Genomic DNA, 13,780 nt, shown 5'->3' on the forward strand with positions numbered 1-13,780 from the left:
GGGGGTGGTGTGGTGAGGAGGGAGGGAAGTAGAGAGGGAGGGAGAGAAAGAGAGAGATGGGCGCTTGATTTTTAAAGAGACCTCGAAATAATGGCTTCTGTACGAGTTCAGGCATTCAAAGAGGTGTGTTCAAGGACAGGAGTGCATTCGTGCCAAGGGGAATGTCTTTTATGGTAAATTAACTCCGGTTAAATTGAATATTTGTTCAAAGGGAAACTCCAGTAGTTAAAGCTGGTATTATCAGTAGCGCTTCCCCGCCCCCCTCCCCTCAGACTCTGGTATGAGGGTGAGAAAAGGAATGCAGCATAATGTGCAATACAAAGTGATGCTTTGGGGATTTTTTTTTAAATCAGCATGAGATCGCCTAAAAATTTCTGAGAGAGAAATGAGTATTTATAACCCGGAGTGTCACCTCATTTCTTTCATCTATAAAGACGATCAACTTTATCCTGGCTTTTCAAAAAAGAAGAAATGACCCACACAAAGGAAATTAAGGTTGTCAGAGACCTGACTGGAGGATTTGCCTCCGGGGGAGCAGGGAGGCCGCTCCTGGTGGTGTGTGCCCTAAAGGGTTAACTCGGGAGAGTTCTCTAAATTTCTCCGACTTTACCTGTCATCCCAGAACCAACGCTCCCCCCACCTCCACCCCTGGCCTTCTCAACTCCCCCTCTTTCCCCAGTGCTTTTTTTCTTTGGGCTCTTGGTTTACGGGGCCTGCAGCTGGTGGACTTGGCAGGCTCGCCTCATTAAGAGTGCTCTTTGAAAACGGACTGTGTTTGAGCATTTCCCTAATGAGGACAGGACGGGGTTAAAAAGTGACCATTTCATGGTTGACTTGAACCTGCCTACTTTTCTTGATGTGTCGTTGTGAAATGCTTGATGTGAATAACTCCCACTTGGTGAAGGAAAAAGTCACTGGTTCCTTTGGGTCCTCAGGGTGGGGGGATAAAGGGGTGGGGGGAGGTGGGCAGGAAACGGAGAGACAGAGAGAGGAGAAAGTTGAGGGGAAAAATCGAGAGGGGGGAAGCGAGGAAAAGAGGAAAGGGAAATCAGAGCACAGCTGGAGGTGGGGGCGGCCCCGCCCCGGGGCTGGGGCCGTCGAGTCCTCTCCGCGGCCCCCGGCTAGGTAGACGCGGAGCCCCTGGCACTCACTTTTCCTCTCTCCATTGTCTGCACAGCCTTTGCTTCCACCTCTTCCCCACCCACCCCTGGCCGAAAACCGGAATTTGGGGGGCGGGGTGTGTATGTGAGAGTGTGTGCCTGTGTGTGCCAGTGCCCGTGCGCGCGCGCGCGCGCAGCAAGGGTGCAAGGCAAACCGCCGGCCTCCAAATATCCGAAATCAAGTTCATTCACTCGGGGCCCGCGGCTCGCGGCGGGGTGGGGGCGGGGCTTCGCGCGGGAGCTTGGCGGGCGCGGCCGCCTTTGCAGGGCTGGAGCGGCACACGCACCCCGCTCGCGCGCGCGCCCACCCGCCCCGCAGCCCCGGGCGCGCCGCGGCCCCGCCCTGCCTGCACCCAGGCGGGGCGGGAGCAGCTTTCCGCCGGCGCCCCGGTCCCCGGGGGGGTGGGGATTGGGGGCGAGCCAGAGGGGCTGCTGGAGGAAAAGAGCGGAGCAACCCGCGGGAGGAGGAGGAGGAATAGGAGGAGGCGCCGGAGGCGGTGGCGGCGGCAGCAGCTCGGCCCGGTCCTCCCGCTCCGAGTGAGGCCACGTGCACCGGGCACCGCCAGGGAGGGCGGCAAACCGCGGCGAGGCGCGCCGCTTCTGCGGAGCTGCCCCGGGACGCGGGCCTGCGCAAGGGAGACCCCGGAGGGCCCCGCCCCCATCCGCGCCGGCGCGCCCCAACTACTTGAGCCCAAGTTCGCTCAGGCCCCCGCCTCCCCGGCCTCCCCCTCCTCCCTTCAGACGGCGGGCACTGCGGACCGCGCCCGCCCGGGGTGCGAGAGTCGGCGCCCCAGCCTGGGCCCCGGGGCGGCCTGGGTGTGAGGGAATTTTCCATTCGTTCCTTTCTCCGGCCCAGTCCGGCTCAGTGCTTCTCCCACTCGGAGGTTCCCGCGGTTTAAAGAGTCCGCAGCGAGCACCGAAATACCTCTTCCAGGGCGGGTTTTCGAGGGGTGTGTACGTGGGGGTGGGGGATGCGGGACTTGCCCAAAGGGCGGAAAGAAGATCTATTTAAAATAATAAAAAAAAGTCGTGGTGCTGTTGCAGTGGTATGAGAGCTTTAACAAATGAGAGAGAGAGAGAAGCAAGAGGAGGAGGAGGAGAAAGGTGGGGGGCGGGGGGTGTGGAGAGGCTGGTGCAAAAGGAATGCGCGTTTGCAGGAGGAGGAGTAAAGCGATGATTGTGTAATTAAATAATAAAACAATCCTTAAGTCTGATTTGGAGAGAGCTCGACCGGGGTCCAGAGGGTGGAACCGGTGAATTTTTCAACTTGCAAGTTTTGCAACGAAAGAAAGCGAGAGAGGGAGGGGAAAAAAAGAGCCCAGAGCAGAAAAGAGAGGAGTTTGGAGCCGAGCGGGAGAGCGGGATTTATCGTTTGGGATTTTTCAGGAGCGCGTTCCGATCCCTCTGGGCGGCGGCGGCAGCAGCAGCAGCCTCCTCGCTCGGCCGGGTCAGACGCGGGGCGAGGCGCGCGGGAGGGCAGCCGGGCGTGGAGGAGTCGGCGCGGGCAGTGGCGGCTGCAGCCGGGGACTGCGCGCCGCGAGCCTCTTCCGCCCAGGAGACCTGCGCTCGCGCCCCCTCCCTCACCCCGGCCTCTCCCGGCTCCCCCACCCCACTCCACCCCACCCCACCCCGCCCCCACCCCGTCCCTCTCCCGCGCGCGCCCCGCCACACGCGCGCACTCGCTCACGCTCCCCCTCGCGCACACACATGGTCTGCTCGCGGCAAAGTTTCGCCTGCGGTCGCCACTCCGGGATCCTGCCGCAGTGCTCGGGGCTGTAACCTTGAACTTTCCCAGCGCGGTGACACATTCTCCTCGCTCTCCCTCCCGCCCTCTCTCCTGCGCCCCCCTCCCCGCCTTTTTTAAAAAAGCATTTCACCACCAACCACCACCCCAATCCAACCCACACCGAATCTTCGCGCACCCCCTAGCCCCCAACAAAAACAACAACTGCAAAACAGAAAACAAATCCCCAAACCCAGGCGAAAAGCAGCCAACACCGGCGGCGGCGGCGGCCTCGGCGAGCACGGCCAGCGCGCTCGGACTGCAGGAGGGTTAAAAGTGTAGATTGGATTTCACCCCGGGAAATCTAGCACGCCGAGTGAACTTGAATCTTTGGCTATTTAAGGAGGACTGGGTTTGTTGTGAAGTTGCGGTGATCCAGCGCAGAGCCCCGTCCTGATTGATCGCATCGCGGGGCTCAGATGACTGTAAAATGAATAGATGAAATTCTTGCTTCTCGAAGATTTTCTTGGGCATCTCCGGGAAAGTGCGTTTTAAGGCGAAGTCATGATGTATTCTCCCATCTGTCTCACTCAGGTACATGCCTCGGTCACTTTCTCGAGCTTTCTCTCTAGCCCGAAATGCCTTTGTTTTGTTTTGCTGCTCTCGTCTGCGGACAATTAATGGCTTTAGTTAACCTCCGCACACCCCGGTCCCCCTCAGAAGAAGTGGCCCGGAGTTGCGGCGGGGTTTGCCGGGCGGCGCGGGAGCCGTCGCGCGGCCCCTAGCCCACGGCCACCGCGCGCGCCGAGCCCAGCGCCCTGGGCACGGAGAGCGGGCGCCCGCGCCCTGCCAGGGCGGCTGGGCCGGGCGAGGCCGCCAGGGATGGGCAAGGCCCGGGCCCGCAAGCGCTAGCCCGCGCGCGGCCCCACTAGTGCCTGCTGTACCCCCGCCCAGGGTGCCCGCCGCCTCGCTTGCGCGCCGAGGCGGACTCCGGCTTTAGAGGAGCTTTAGGGGAGGACTGAGCCCTTATAAACAACTGGTGAACTTGGGCAAGGGGACTCCAGTAGGAGTCCTTGTGGGCGCCTCTGGACTCCGCTTCAGGCAGTGGGCGGGAGACGAAGCGAGTCGGAGGTTGTGGTCCGGGGACCCATTCCTTTGCTTAATTTGGGGATCTGAAACTCAGGTCCATCGCGATCCGCACTTTGAGGTTTCCAGTGACCACGCCACAAAGGCGGTCTGTACGTGGACTCGAGTTAGTTGGTCGTGGTGAAAGTTAAGGACTTTTAAAACATGTTTATTTTGTAGAGACCTGTTCATTTGACGATATTTGGGCGTAGGACAGAAAGAAATGCTGGAAAGTAAGGTCATTTAAAATTGTTTCACTCTGAAAATTGTCCTAAGACTTTAGGAACAGTGTTATGAAATAAAATAGTGGCTTTATACTTTTGCAGGAACACAATTTATATAATTTTAAACCAGTCGGTCAAATGGAAAAGTGGCGAGACCAAACAGACTTACCTGGGGGCATCTTTCATCGCTGCCCAGCTAACTAACCAACTGACGAGCTGACAAAATATCTTAGCCCAGAGTTGTTACTCGAAGCAGTATTTTAAACCTCTAAAGGTATGGGGCAGTTGACTTCAGGTTTTAGGAGGATATGTCACGATTAGTAATTGAGAACCATTTTCTTTGACATTGGCTTAAAAACTAAATAGTTGAAGTGTCGCCTAGTCTAAGGTGTGTTACAATTTTTAAAAAATCCAGTATCATGATGATGCATTTTTCTGATGAACAAATGATTAAGGTTTCAATTGTATGACAATTAGAAGCCATTGTGATTCAAAAGGACTGAGGCATTCATAAATTGTGAATGAAGATGAAAACAATGATAAGGCTTATTCAGTGATTGGATACAGTCCTGTAGCTTTTTGGCTGACACATTTTTTATTGTTTATATTTTGTTTGGCATCTGAGTATGATTAACTTAGATATGGCTATTTTCAGCAAGTAAACGTGCACTTTAATTTAACAAAACTGGAAAAATGAGTTGCTGAGCTGTTTGTATTTTTAAGGCTGTGAATAATGGCCAATAAATATGATGATGAAACTGTTTCAGGTATAACGAATTGCCTTCAGCTGCAAAAGTTACCTTTCATATTACCCATCAGCAGGATTTTTTTCCCTCTTTTTGGTAACCATCCATTTAACATTATTTTTACATTATTGAAGCATAGTTCAAATAAAACAAATTGAGGTAAGGTTTTCACTTGCAAAGTGCTGTACCACTTACTCTCATGTAAAGGATTGCTTTTCTATATTAGTTCATATTTCCAGCATCGGCTTTTCAGAAACATTGCTAGCGATTACATTTCATTTTCGGTTTCCTCTAAATATGTATTGAAAAGTCACTAGCTTTATCTAAATTTGTGTAAGTTAAAAATAATATTGTAGCATCGTGACATATGGAATATTAGGAGCATATACAGCATAGTCATTCAGCTATCACATTAGTATTCAAGGGTGCATGCTTACCAACACTAATTCATGATGACTGATATTCTCTACTGTTTTAATAATGTAGATCTAAGTTGACATATTGAAACTGTTTTGGGGATTTAAGGTCTAGACTAGAGAAGAAATTTTAGCTTTAGAATTCTCACTTTAATATCTGTGTGACTTTATAGGTAGTGTAAGGTGTTGCAAAAGTAACATTAACGGTGTTACTTTGATATCAGACCAGTAGTTTAGTTTTGTGTTACAAGATCCTAATAGCTGCAGCAAAACATTTTTTAGGATATGTAAATACAAAATAGAGAAACATTCTTAATTGATTGAAAACTTTACTAAGTGTTTCAGTTGTTACAAAAGGATATCTAGGTTTTAGAAAGAATTTTCAGAAGGAGCTACAGTTAAAGTTGATATTTATCAAAGTGTTATTCAAAAGTATCAGTACATGGATATAAATCTGTATTTATGTATCAGTATAAATCAGATGTAAAAAGAAAATTAAGAACCATCATATATGATTTTGTATTTGCTTTTTCTAAAAATAATATAAATCCTTAATAGTATAACTTTCACTTGGAATGATTGCATTGAATTTTTTTTTCTTTCACTGTTTCTCAATTTCTTAAGGTACATTTAAAAAAATGGTTTACTGTTATATAGCAGTGCTCCAAGAATATCTAGTATTTACTCTTCTGCCTCTATATTGGTCTAATTTTCCATCCCTTTCATGGAGACCACTGTTTCTGTGAAGAAAAAGACATGTTTCCAGTAGAATTAGGACTGTTTACTTTTATATTTGAAATTTGTAACTAGGTTATTTTATCAATTTAGTTCAACTAAAGGAAGTTTAAAAAGAGAAGGAATTGGCATTACTGAATGCCAATGTGTTTTAATAAAAAATCTGAGAGAGCAAGGTGGCATATTACCTTAGCATAGAGTCATTAGATCTTAGATCATTTAAATGCTTTGCTTTCTTAAAAAATAATTTTCATAGTTGTTTAAAGTATTATTGTGATAATCTATTAATTAGGATATCTGAATACCTTAATCACTTGTTTTTGATTAAGACAAGTTAGTATGCTCCATATTCATATCATTCAAAATCACTAAAAATATATTGTAACAGCATTAGAAAGCAGTCATACTCGGGAGGTGATGTTTTAGACATGTTAACACAGAAATATATGTGACTTGCTGAAAATCTCTACTTATCACTTTTTTGAGGCTATGTCTCCATGTCAGAAGTAAGTGTTTTGCTTGAAAGGAATTCACATAATAGTAAAGCCCTGAAAGATACTTATAAGGCAACTGTGGACTGAGAAAGTTTGCTACTTCTATTTATCAATAGGAAAAAAGTATGTTTTAAAACATTACTTGGCAGCATTGGCAACAAACTCAAGGCAACCTTAAAAAACATTGTTTTGTGTGCATTTGCTAAGAAATTCCTAATTCAGCCCTCAAATTTGCATTTTGGTTGTTTAAATAAGTTATTAAAATTTTGAGATCTGTTACATGATAGATGATTGGAAGCTCAAACAAATTTAATCAAAGTATGTTTGATGTCTTTATAGGAAAATGAAATGTTACTGAACATAGTACTTAGGGATAAGAGTACTTAGAAGTTAACATATTGCTTAATATCTGTTAAAATAATATCGTATTTTTAAAAGTATGGCAAGGGTAAAAAGTGAGTGAGGCAAAGCTCTTCCCGCCCCCATGTACTCTTTACATCTCAAGTTTTTAGTTCATGAGTATATATGTATGTTTTTTGATCATATCAATAAATCATAGTTAAAGTCAGAATATAGGAAGTGAGTTCCCAAAGCATGTTTGAGTCCACATCTCCTTGAGCAGGGTTTCCTTTTGCATATATTTCTAAGGGGGATAAACAAAGTTTTTGTAGTTACAGTGAATGCTGAAAGCATGGCATCAGAAAGTATATGGAGATAGGGAGGTCTTATCATGGGCTGTGGTTGCTGTGAGCAGGGCTGCCTTCCCACACAAAGAACAGATTGTGGTTTAACTCTTTCCATGGCCTAGTTTAATGTGCTCGCATAGTAACTGAATTGTTCAAATCTCTGCTGGAAACTACTGATCGGTTTAATGATTTCCTCTATGGCATTTGGTTATGCCTCATGCTGTGATGTAATCATCTACATTCTGTATTGTTATAAAATTTTGATTTAGGTTTATTCTGCTCTAGAAACATTTTACAGCAATATGTTAAAACACTTGAAAACTGCATTATTGATTGGATGGGATGTACACCTCTTCCGGATCTGAACTGCAGACTGCGAACATGCTGCAGTCTTTAGCGTTGAAACTTTGAATTTGATCTTAAAAATGAGTTCATAACTCTATGGGAGTTTGGGGTTGTCTTCTTTGTTAGAGTGTCATTTGTGATACTTTCATCATTTTTACCTGGTGGAATTCATCAGTCTGCTGATTAAATAGAATTTATTTCACATAGTTCAGGGTGACCAGCACTAAGATGTCAATGCTAACTTGGGATATAAACAGTTAGAGAAAGTTATTTTGTGGTTGAGGTGACAATACAGTGACCAGAAAAGTGGCTGCAGTGGAAGTTCTCATTTGTTTCAGATCTGGCCTTATTGCCCGCATACAGTGTGCACGACTGGATGTTAAGCTCTTTCTCGGAACAGTAAGAGGCCTGAGCTTAGGAGACAGGTTTTACCTATGGCAGGAAGTAATGAAATACTGACTGCTTTGGGAAGTAACTTGAAATAACTGGAGGTGCAAATTATCTGCCACTCGTCGCCGCTTCCCTCCCTTATAAAAGGCTTACATGAAACAGGCAGGAAAAACGCAGGAGCCTAAGGTAAACCACTTAATTCACAAGACGGGATCTCTCCACGTGCAGATTCACAAGTCCATGCATATGGGCACCCACAGCCCTGTCCAAGAATTCAGAGGCGTAGCAGATGAATTGTATTGATTCCACAAAAGCAGGGAGTGACCAGCAGTGCACTCCTGGTGTCACCCTGCCACTGCGTGCAGAGACACAAAGAATGTAAAGTTGGTGCCAAGTTGCCATTTTTCATTGTTCACCTCAGATTGATTTTTAAGGGGTTTAGAATAATTGCCATACTCATGTGATCGGTTAACAAATTAACTGACTCTGTGGGGCTTCAGACTCTATAGGAAAGCTGCCGGAAGAACATCCGAGTCAATTTTGTTTCAACTTTAGAAACTTTTATTTAAAAATGCAAGAGCGTGTCTGTGGGTCTGTGAGAGAGTAGCAGCGTGTGTGTGTGTGTGTGTGTGTGTGTGTGTGTGTGTGTGTGTGTGTGTGTGTGTGTGTGTGTGTTGGGGGCCAGCGTTGCTGGTGGAGGGAGGGAATGCTCTGCTCAAAGTATGGAAACCTTCTGTTCAGGACACTGATACGACAAGCTGTGTCCTTTGCCCACTTTCCCTCACTGTATACCAGTTTCTCTAGTTACCACTCTTGGAATGGTGCTGTTTCAGTGTTGGAATGTTGGACGTTTGATAAGAAAATGGATCAAGTTTAATGGCGCATGCTCTTTGTGCCACCAGCAGCCTCTTGCTGAGAGCATGCTCCAAAAGCGGGAACTGTGTGGCATTACACTGAGCATCTATATGCTTTGTGTTTCTGTGCCACAGAGAAGAGAAATGAACTGTGGCATCGCTCCTGCCTTCTGAACAGCTCTGCTCCGATTAAAAAAAAAAAAAACTCACTGTGTTCTTTGTAAAATGGTACTGCTTAGTGTTAGTTGGTCAATCAAATATTTAAATATTGAATTAGGTGCCAAGCATCTTGGTCGCTTACGTTTTAAAGAATGTAGGATACATGGTGGGAATGAGGGGGATGGGGCCAGAGTGGAAATACAAATATAAACCTTATTTTCTTTTTTAGGAGGGAGAATCAACCTGTGAGTTTTGGTGGAAAAGGGGCAGCTTGGCATACTTTATTTTCTTCTGGTCCTGCTATTTTGATAATTTTAAATAAGAAAAGAATGTTATTTTTATGCGTAACTCTTGGTACCGAATTGGGAATGGGTTGTGGTCTGATGTTTTGGAGCCTTTAAAAAACTAAACTGACTGTGTATATCTTCTTTTTCCTTCTCATCTTCCACAGGATGAATTTCACCCATTCATCGAGGCACTACTTCCACACGTCCGTGCAATTGCCTATACTTGGTTCAACCTGCAGGCTCGGAAACGCAAGTACTTTAAAAAGCACGAGAAGCGAATGTCAAAGGATGAAGAAAGAGCAGTCAAAGATGAGCTTCTCAGTGAAAAGCCTGAAATCAAACAGAAGTGGGCATCCAGGCTCCTGGCCAAACTGCGCAAAGATATCCGCCAGGAGTACCGAGAGGACTTTGTGCTCACCGTGACTGGCAAGAAGCACCCGTGCTGTGTCTTATCCAATCCCGACCAGAAGGGTAAGATTAGGAGAATCGACTGCCTGCGACAGGCAGACAAAGTCTGGCGTCTGGATCTAGTCATGGTGATCCTGTTCAAAGGCATCCCCTTGGAAAGTACCGATGGAGAGCGGCTCATGAAATCCCCACATTGCACAAACCCAGCACTTTGTGTCCAGCCACATCATATCACAGTATCAGTTAAGGAGCTTGATTTGTTTTTGGCATACTACGTGCAGGAGCAAGGTAGGAGCAGATTGTTCTTTCTTCTAGCCCGGCACACACTGCCCGCAAACCCCACACAAGGAACACCTGGCTTGGGTTAGATGGTCCTGGAGGCGCCTAGGTCTCATTCACCTGCTCTGGGGAGAGTGGCATGCCCTCCTCCACTTGCTTGTCCATTGCCATGCACAAGCTATGGAAATAGACATGGCGCTTTCCTACCTGGATAGGCATGGATATTTAAAGACCACAAAGAGATGTGTTTTCAAGTGTCTTTGAAATAATACACTTTTTCAAAGACACAGAATAGTCCGAAAACTGTAGTTTAATTACACTTCATTTTTGGTCCTCGGCTACATTCTTTACATCTAGTCATCTTTTCCCAGTTTGAAAATGTAACTTGATTTATGAATAGTCAAACCGTTCTTTAACAATCTGTGTATTATAACCTCCTAACTAACGAGGTAGATCAACTTTATTCACGAACCTAGTGCTATTGCCTTGAAAAAATAGAATTAACATTTCCTATTACAGAATGCTTAAGATAGCCAGTATCAGGAAGTATACCTTACGTAGACCTCGATTTATTTAATTTAAATATTTCTATCAACACCTACTTTTGATTGTATAATACTCGTTGTAGATTAAAGGGATCATAGTTCTTGTCTAAATAATTTATGTTATAATATTTTCCCTGAGTGACTTGGGAACACTTAATATTGTTCGTTTACTTGAGTGTAAATTCATAAAACTTACCGAGGAGGGAAGTCGCAGCTCTCCTTACAGAACAAAAACAGAAAGTAGACTGGTTACACTGGATTAAAATAAATCTCAAAAAGAATGCAGAAACCGCATACCGTACCTATTTAAAAAAATCCTTTATAAAGAGAGTGGTATAAATGTTGCCGGAATGATTGAGGAATAGGTGATATATTTTGCTGAGTGTTTTCTGGGTTCATGAAACATGTTTATTATTTTTATTTTTCTTAATATATTTTCTTTAAGGAGGCTTAAAGAAATACTTCAAATAAATATATCGGTATATAGATGTCCTTGTATAAGCACAGTCCATAGTAAAACATTTTAAAAAACAACCTACCAAATGTGGACTGTAGTTTAATCTGCCATAGGTGGTGGGTCATTTGCTAACTTGGCCTGGTGGTAGGGAAAGTGGCCTGCAGATAGCCAGGTGGCAGACGGTTATCTGATATGTGTTATATAAGTGTGGAATTTAGTAAATGGTATGAACTTCATCATCATCCCCAAATATAAAATATCAGAATTACTCTGTTGACTCAGAAATCTAGGTACTTACTATGTGCTTTTTGTCTTTGTATTTCCTTGGTATAGTTTTAGAGATATGCTTACAAGTCATTTAAAAATTTCTAGTTTGATTTTAAATAATGGTGCTTGATATCATACATTTGGAAATATTGTTTTTTTTTTTAATGAAAGATTGAATTTACTATTTCTATACACTGAAAAATTAAAATCCAAGGAATGATGATTTGGGGAAAAATTTTTTTTTTTCCCCTGTTTGTCCCAAAATAAAAGCTCATTAACACATGACACTTAATTTGATTGACATCTGTCTAGGAGGTGACATTTTAAGGTGGGCTGTATATATGTGTTGGATTGACTGTCTGTGTGTTGTAACTCTGTCTTGAAAGTCAAGTCTGGAAGTAAAGTTGTAGAAAGTGGGTCATGTAACTTTTTAGTGCAGGGAGGGAAGGTTTGCAAGCACTTCACTGCTGCTCGCCTTTTAACTTGCTTGAAGGCTAGTCCTTGAGGTGTGCACGCATGTACATTCACTCCTGGGGCAGGCAGCCAACTCTCTTGGTTGATGAACTGACAATAAAGAACATATCCTTTGGATTTGTGAAGATAGATTGAAGAAAGAAAAATGCATACATGCCTTCTGCATTGCACCAGCGGTCATGATAGTCATAAAGTTGTAAGCAACTCTTGCAGACCACATTTTCAGATAAAACATTGATTTTGTTGTTGTTTTTAGTCTCTCTTTTAAAAACCTTTTATTATTTTACGCTGTGCACCTAATTTATGTCTTCTGCTACCTGTGAGTGCACCATATCTTCTTAACATCTGTTGGCTCTTTCTTTGAAAAAGTCACATCAGGATGCTTTTGTGTTTTCCTTTTTTCAAAATTTATATCTTTTTCCTTTGGTCAGATGTAGGTTAATTATGTCATTTTGCAGTGCATTTGATTAAAGAAAGAATTTTACAATATAAGTCTAGTCAGTCAGAGGGCTGCATATCTCCCATCGTGACTTTTTATTTCTCCTCTAAGTGCATGAAAACCCACTTAAGTATGTTTTATCAGTCAGGTGAAAAAGTATAATGAAAAACATGAAAGAAAAATCAGAAAAGAAAAATGTAATGTTTGCAACAGAATGAGCAACGGAATTACCTTTCCCCTCTTTTTTCTTTCTCTCCCCACTTCTAAACGACTGGGAGGAAAACATGAGAAAGAACAGAGAGAATGCCAAAGATGGTTGCCACTGGCACCAGGATTGGCATCAGACCCTCTTTGTTTAGCTCAGGATGCCTGTGATTTGTTAGTTGGCATCCGCATTGCAGTGTGGAGTGATGTTACAATATATTGACAATTTCCAGATCTAGAAATGTCAATAGTCCTTTTGGTTATTTATACAAGATCACAAACTGCATCTCTTCTGGAGGATGAAATAAAGACCAACAAATAATAAAGTTCATTGTTGACCAACTTCCTATGGTTTTTCCCTCTTTCTCTTTTGGTTCAACCCACACTTTTTTTTTTTTTTTCATGCCCAGCAGCCTCAGCCTCATCTTTTTTTGAAATGTGGAAAGAGTTACTAGAGCTTTGACACAAGCTCTAGTGCTACATCTGCATCTGATACAGTTTTGGGGAGAATGTATGCATTTTGAAATCAGTTTTGATATATAGTTCATTAGACTTGTGCATCCCATGGCCGCAAGGCAGAATTTCCTTTAAAGCTAAATCTCTTTGTTATTCAGCCTTTTCTGTGCCTAGAGTCTGGTTGACCACAATTTAGTCCATTTTTGTATTGCTCCATGTTTAGGAAAGGGTCATGTTCAATATAGTCATTTATAAAATGATACCACCCCCCACTTTACCTAAAATATACACATCATGTGGGAGTCCCTGCGTTTAAATCCATAAAATCATTTGACGGTATTGATTCAGAGGGCTGCGCTTCGGCTGTTTCGTTGCTACAAGAACCGCCATTTTGTTTGTGAAGTGCCAGGCGAGGAGGAAAAAAAAGGCAGACACTGTGCTGGATGCCAATAATGGTTGCCAGTGGCACCGAGGTTGGCATCAGACCCTCTTTGTCTAGTTGCTGAATGCCTTTGATTCGTTGGTTGGCATCCGCATTGCAGTGGGCACACTGAAAAGTTTTTGACAATCCCTGAATGAAAGCTGCTTGCTTGTTTGCTGCAGCAAACCTTAGCTGATAGAAAACCCTTCCTTTTATCTGTTTTTTTTTTTTTTTAGGTTTCTTTCTTTTTTTTTTTTTTTTTTTTAAGATGGTGACAGATTAAAGGAGAAAACAGCTCTGAAGTGGCCTCCATTTTCCCCAAGATATTAAAGATGTCCAGTGATTCTTGGGCAGGTGGTACCTATTCCCCATATTGTCTTTGTTACTGCCTTCTTGAAAGCAAAGCAAAACAAAACAAAACAAAAACCAGGCAAGCTTTGCAGAGCACACCGTCCCGGGACAGAAGTATGCTGTAGGATGCTGGGT

The 13,780-nt window shown here is 44.2% G+C and overlaps 1 protein-coding gene across 13 annotated transcripts in view; it reads left to right on the forward strand.

Annotated features, from left to right (window-relative positions):
* Positions 1–2,351: 2,351 nt before the first annotated feature.
* The window catches only part of NFIB (nuclear factor I B), a 232,978-nt gene continuing 221,549 nt past the window's right edge, over positions 2,352–13,780 (forward strand). For 4 of the 13 annotated variants that reach the window (XM_059071086.2, XM_067041485.1, XM_067041486.1 and 1 more), the window contains exons 1-2: positions 2,528–3,477; positions 9,509–9,815. In XM_059071086.2, the coding sequence (XP_058927069.1) occupies positions 3,448–3,477; positions 9,509–9,815 (337 nt within the window). In that variant the 5' untranslated portion in view covers positions 2,528–3,447. Of the gene's footprint in view, positions 3,478–8,971; positions 9,127–9,508; positions 10,041–13,780 lie in introns of those variants that run through there. The other 9 variants (XM_059071085.2, XM_059071084.2, XM_067041482.1 and 6 more) reach the window with 7 other exon arrangements.

Source organism: Kogia breviceps, chromosome 8 (assembly GCF_026419965.1).
Source record: "Kogia breviceps isolate mKogBre1 chromosome 8, mKogBre1 haplotype 1, whole genome shotgun sequence".
NCBI classification, from domain to species: Eukaryota; Metazoa; Chordata; class Mammalia; order Artiodactyla; family Physeteridae; genus Kogia; species Kogia breviceps.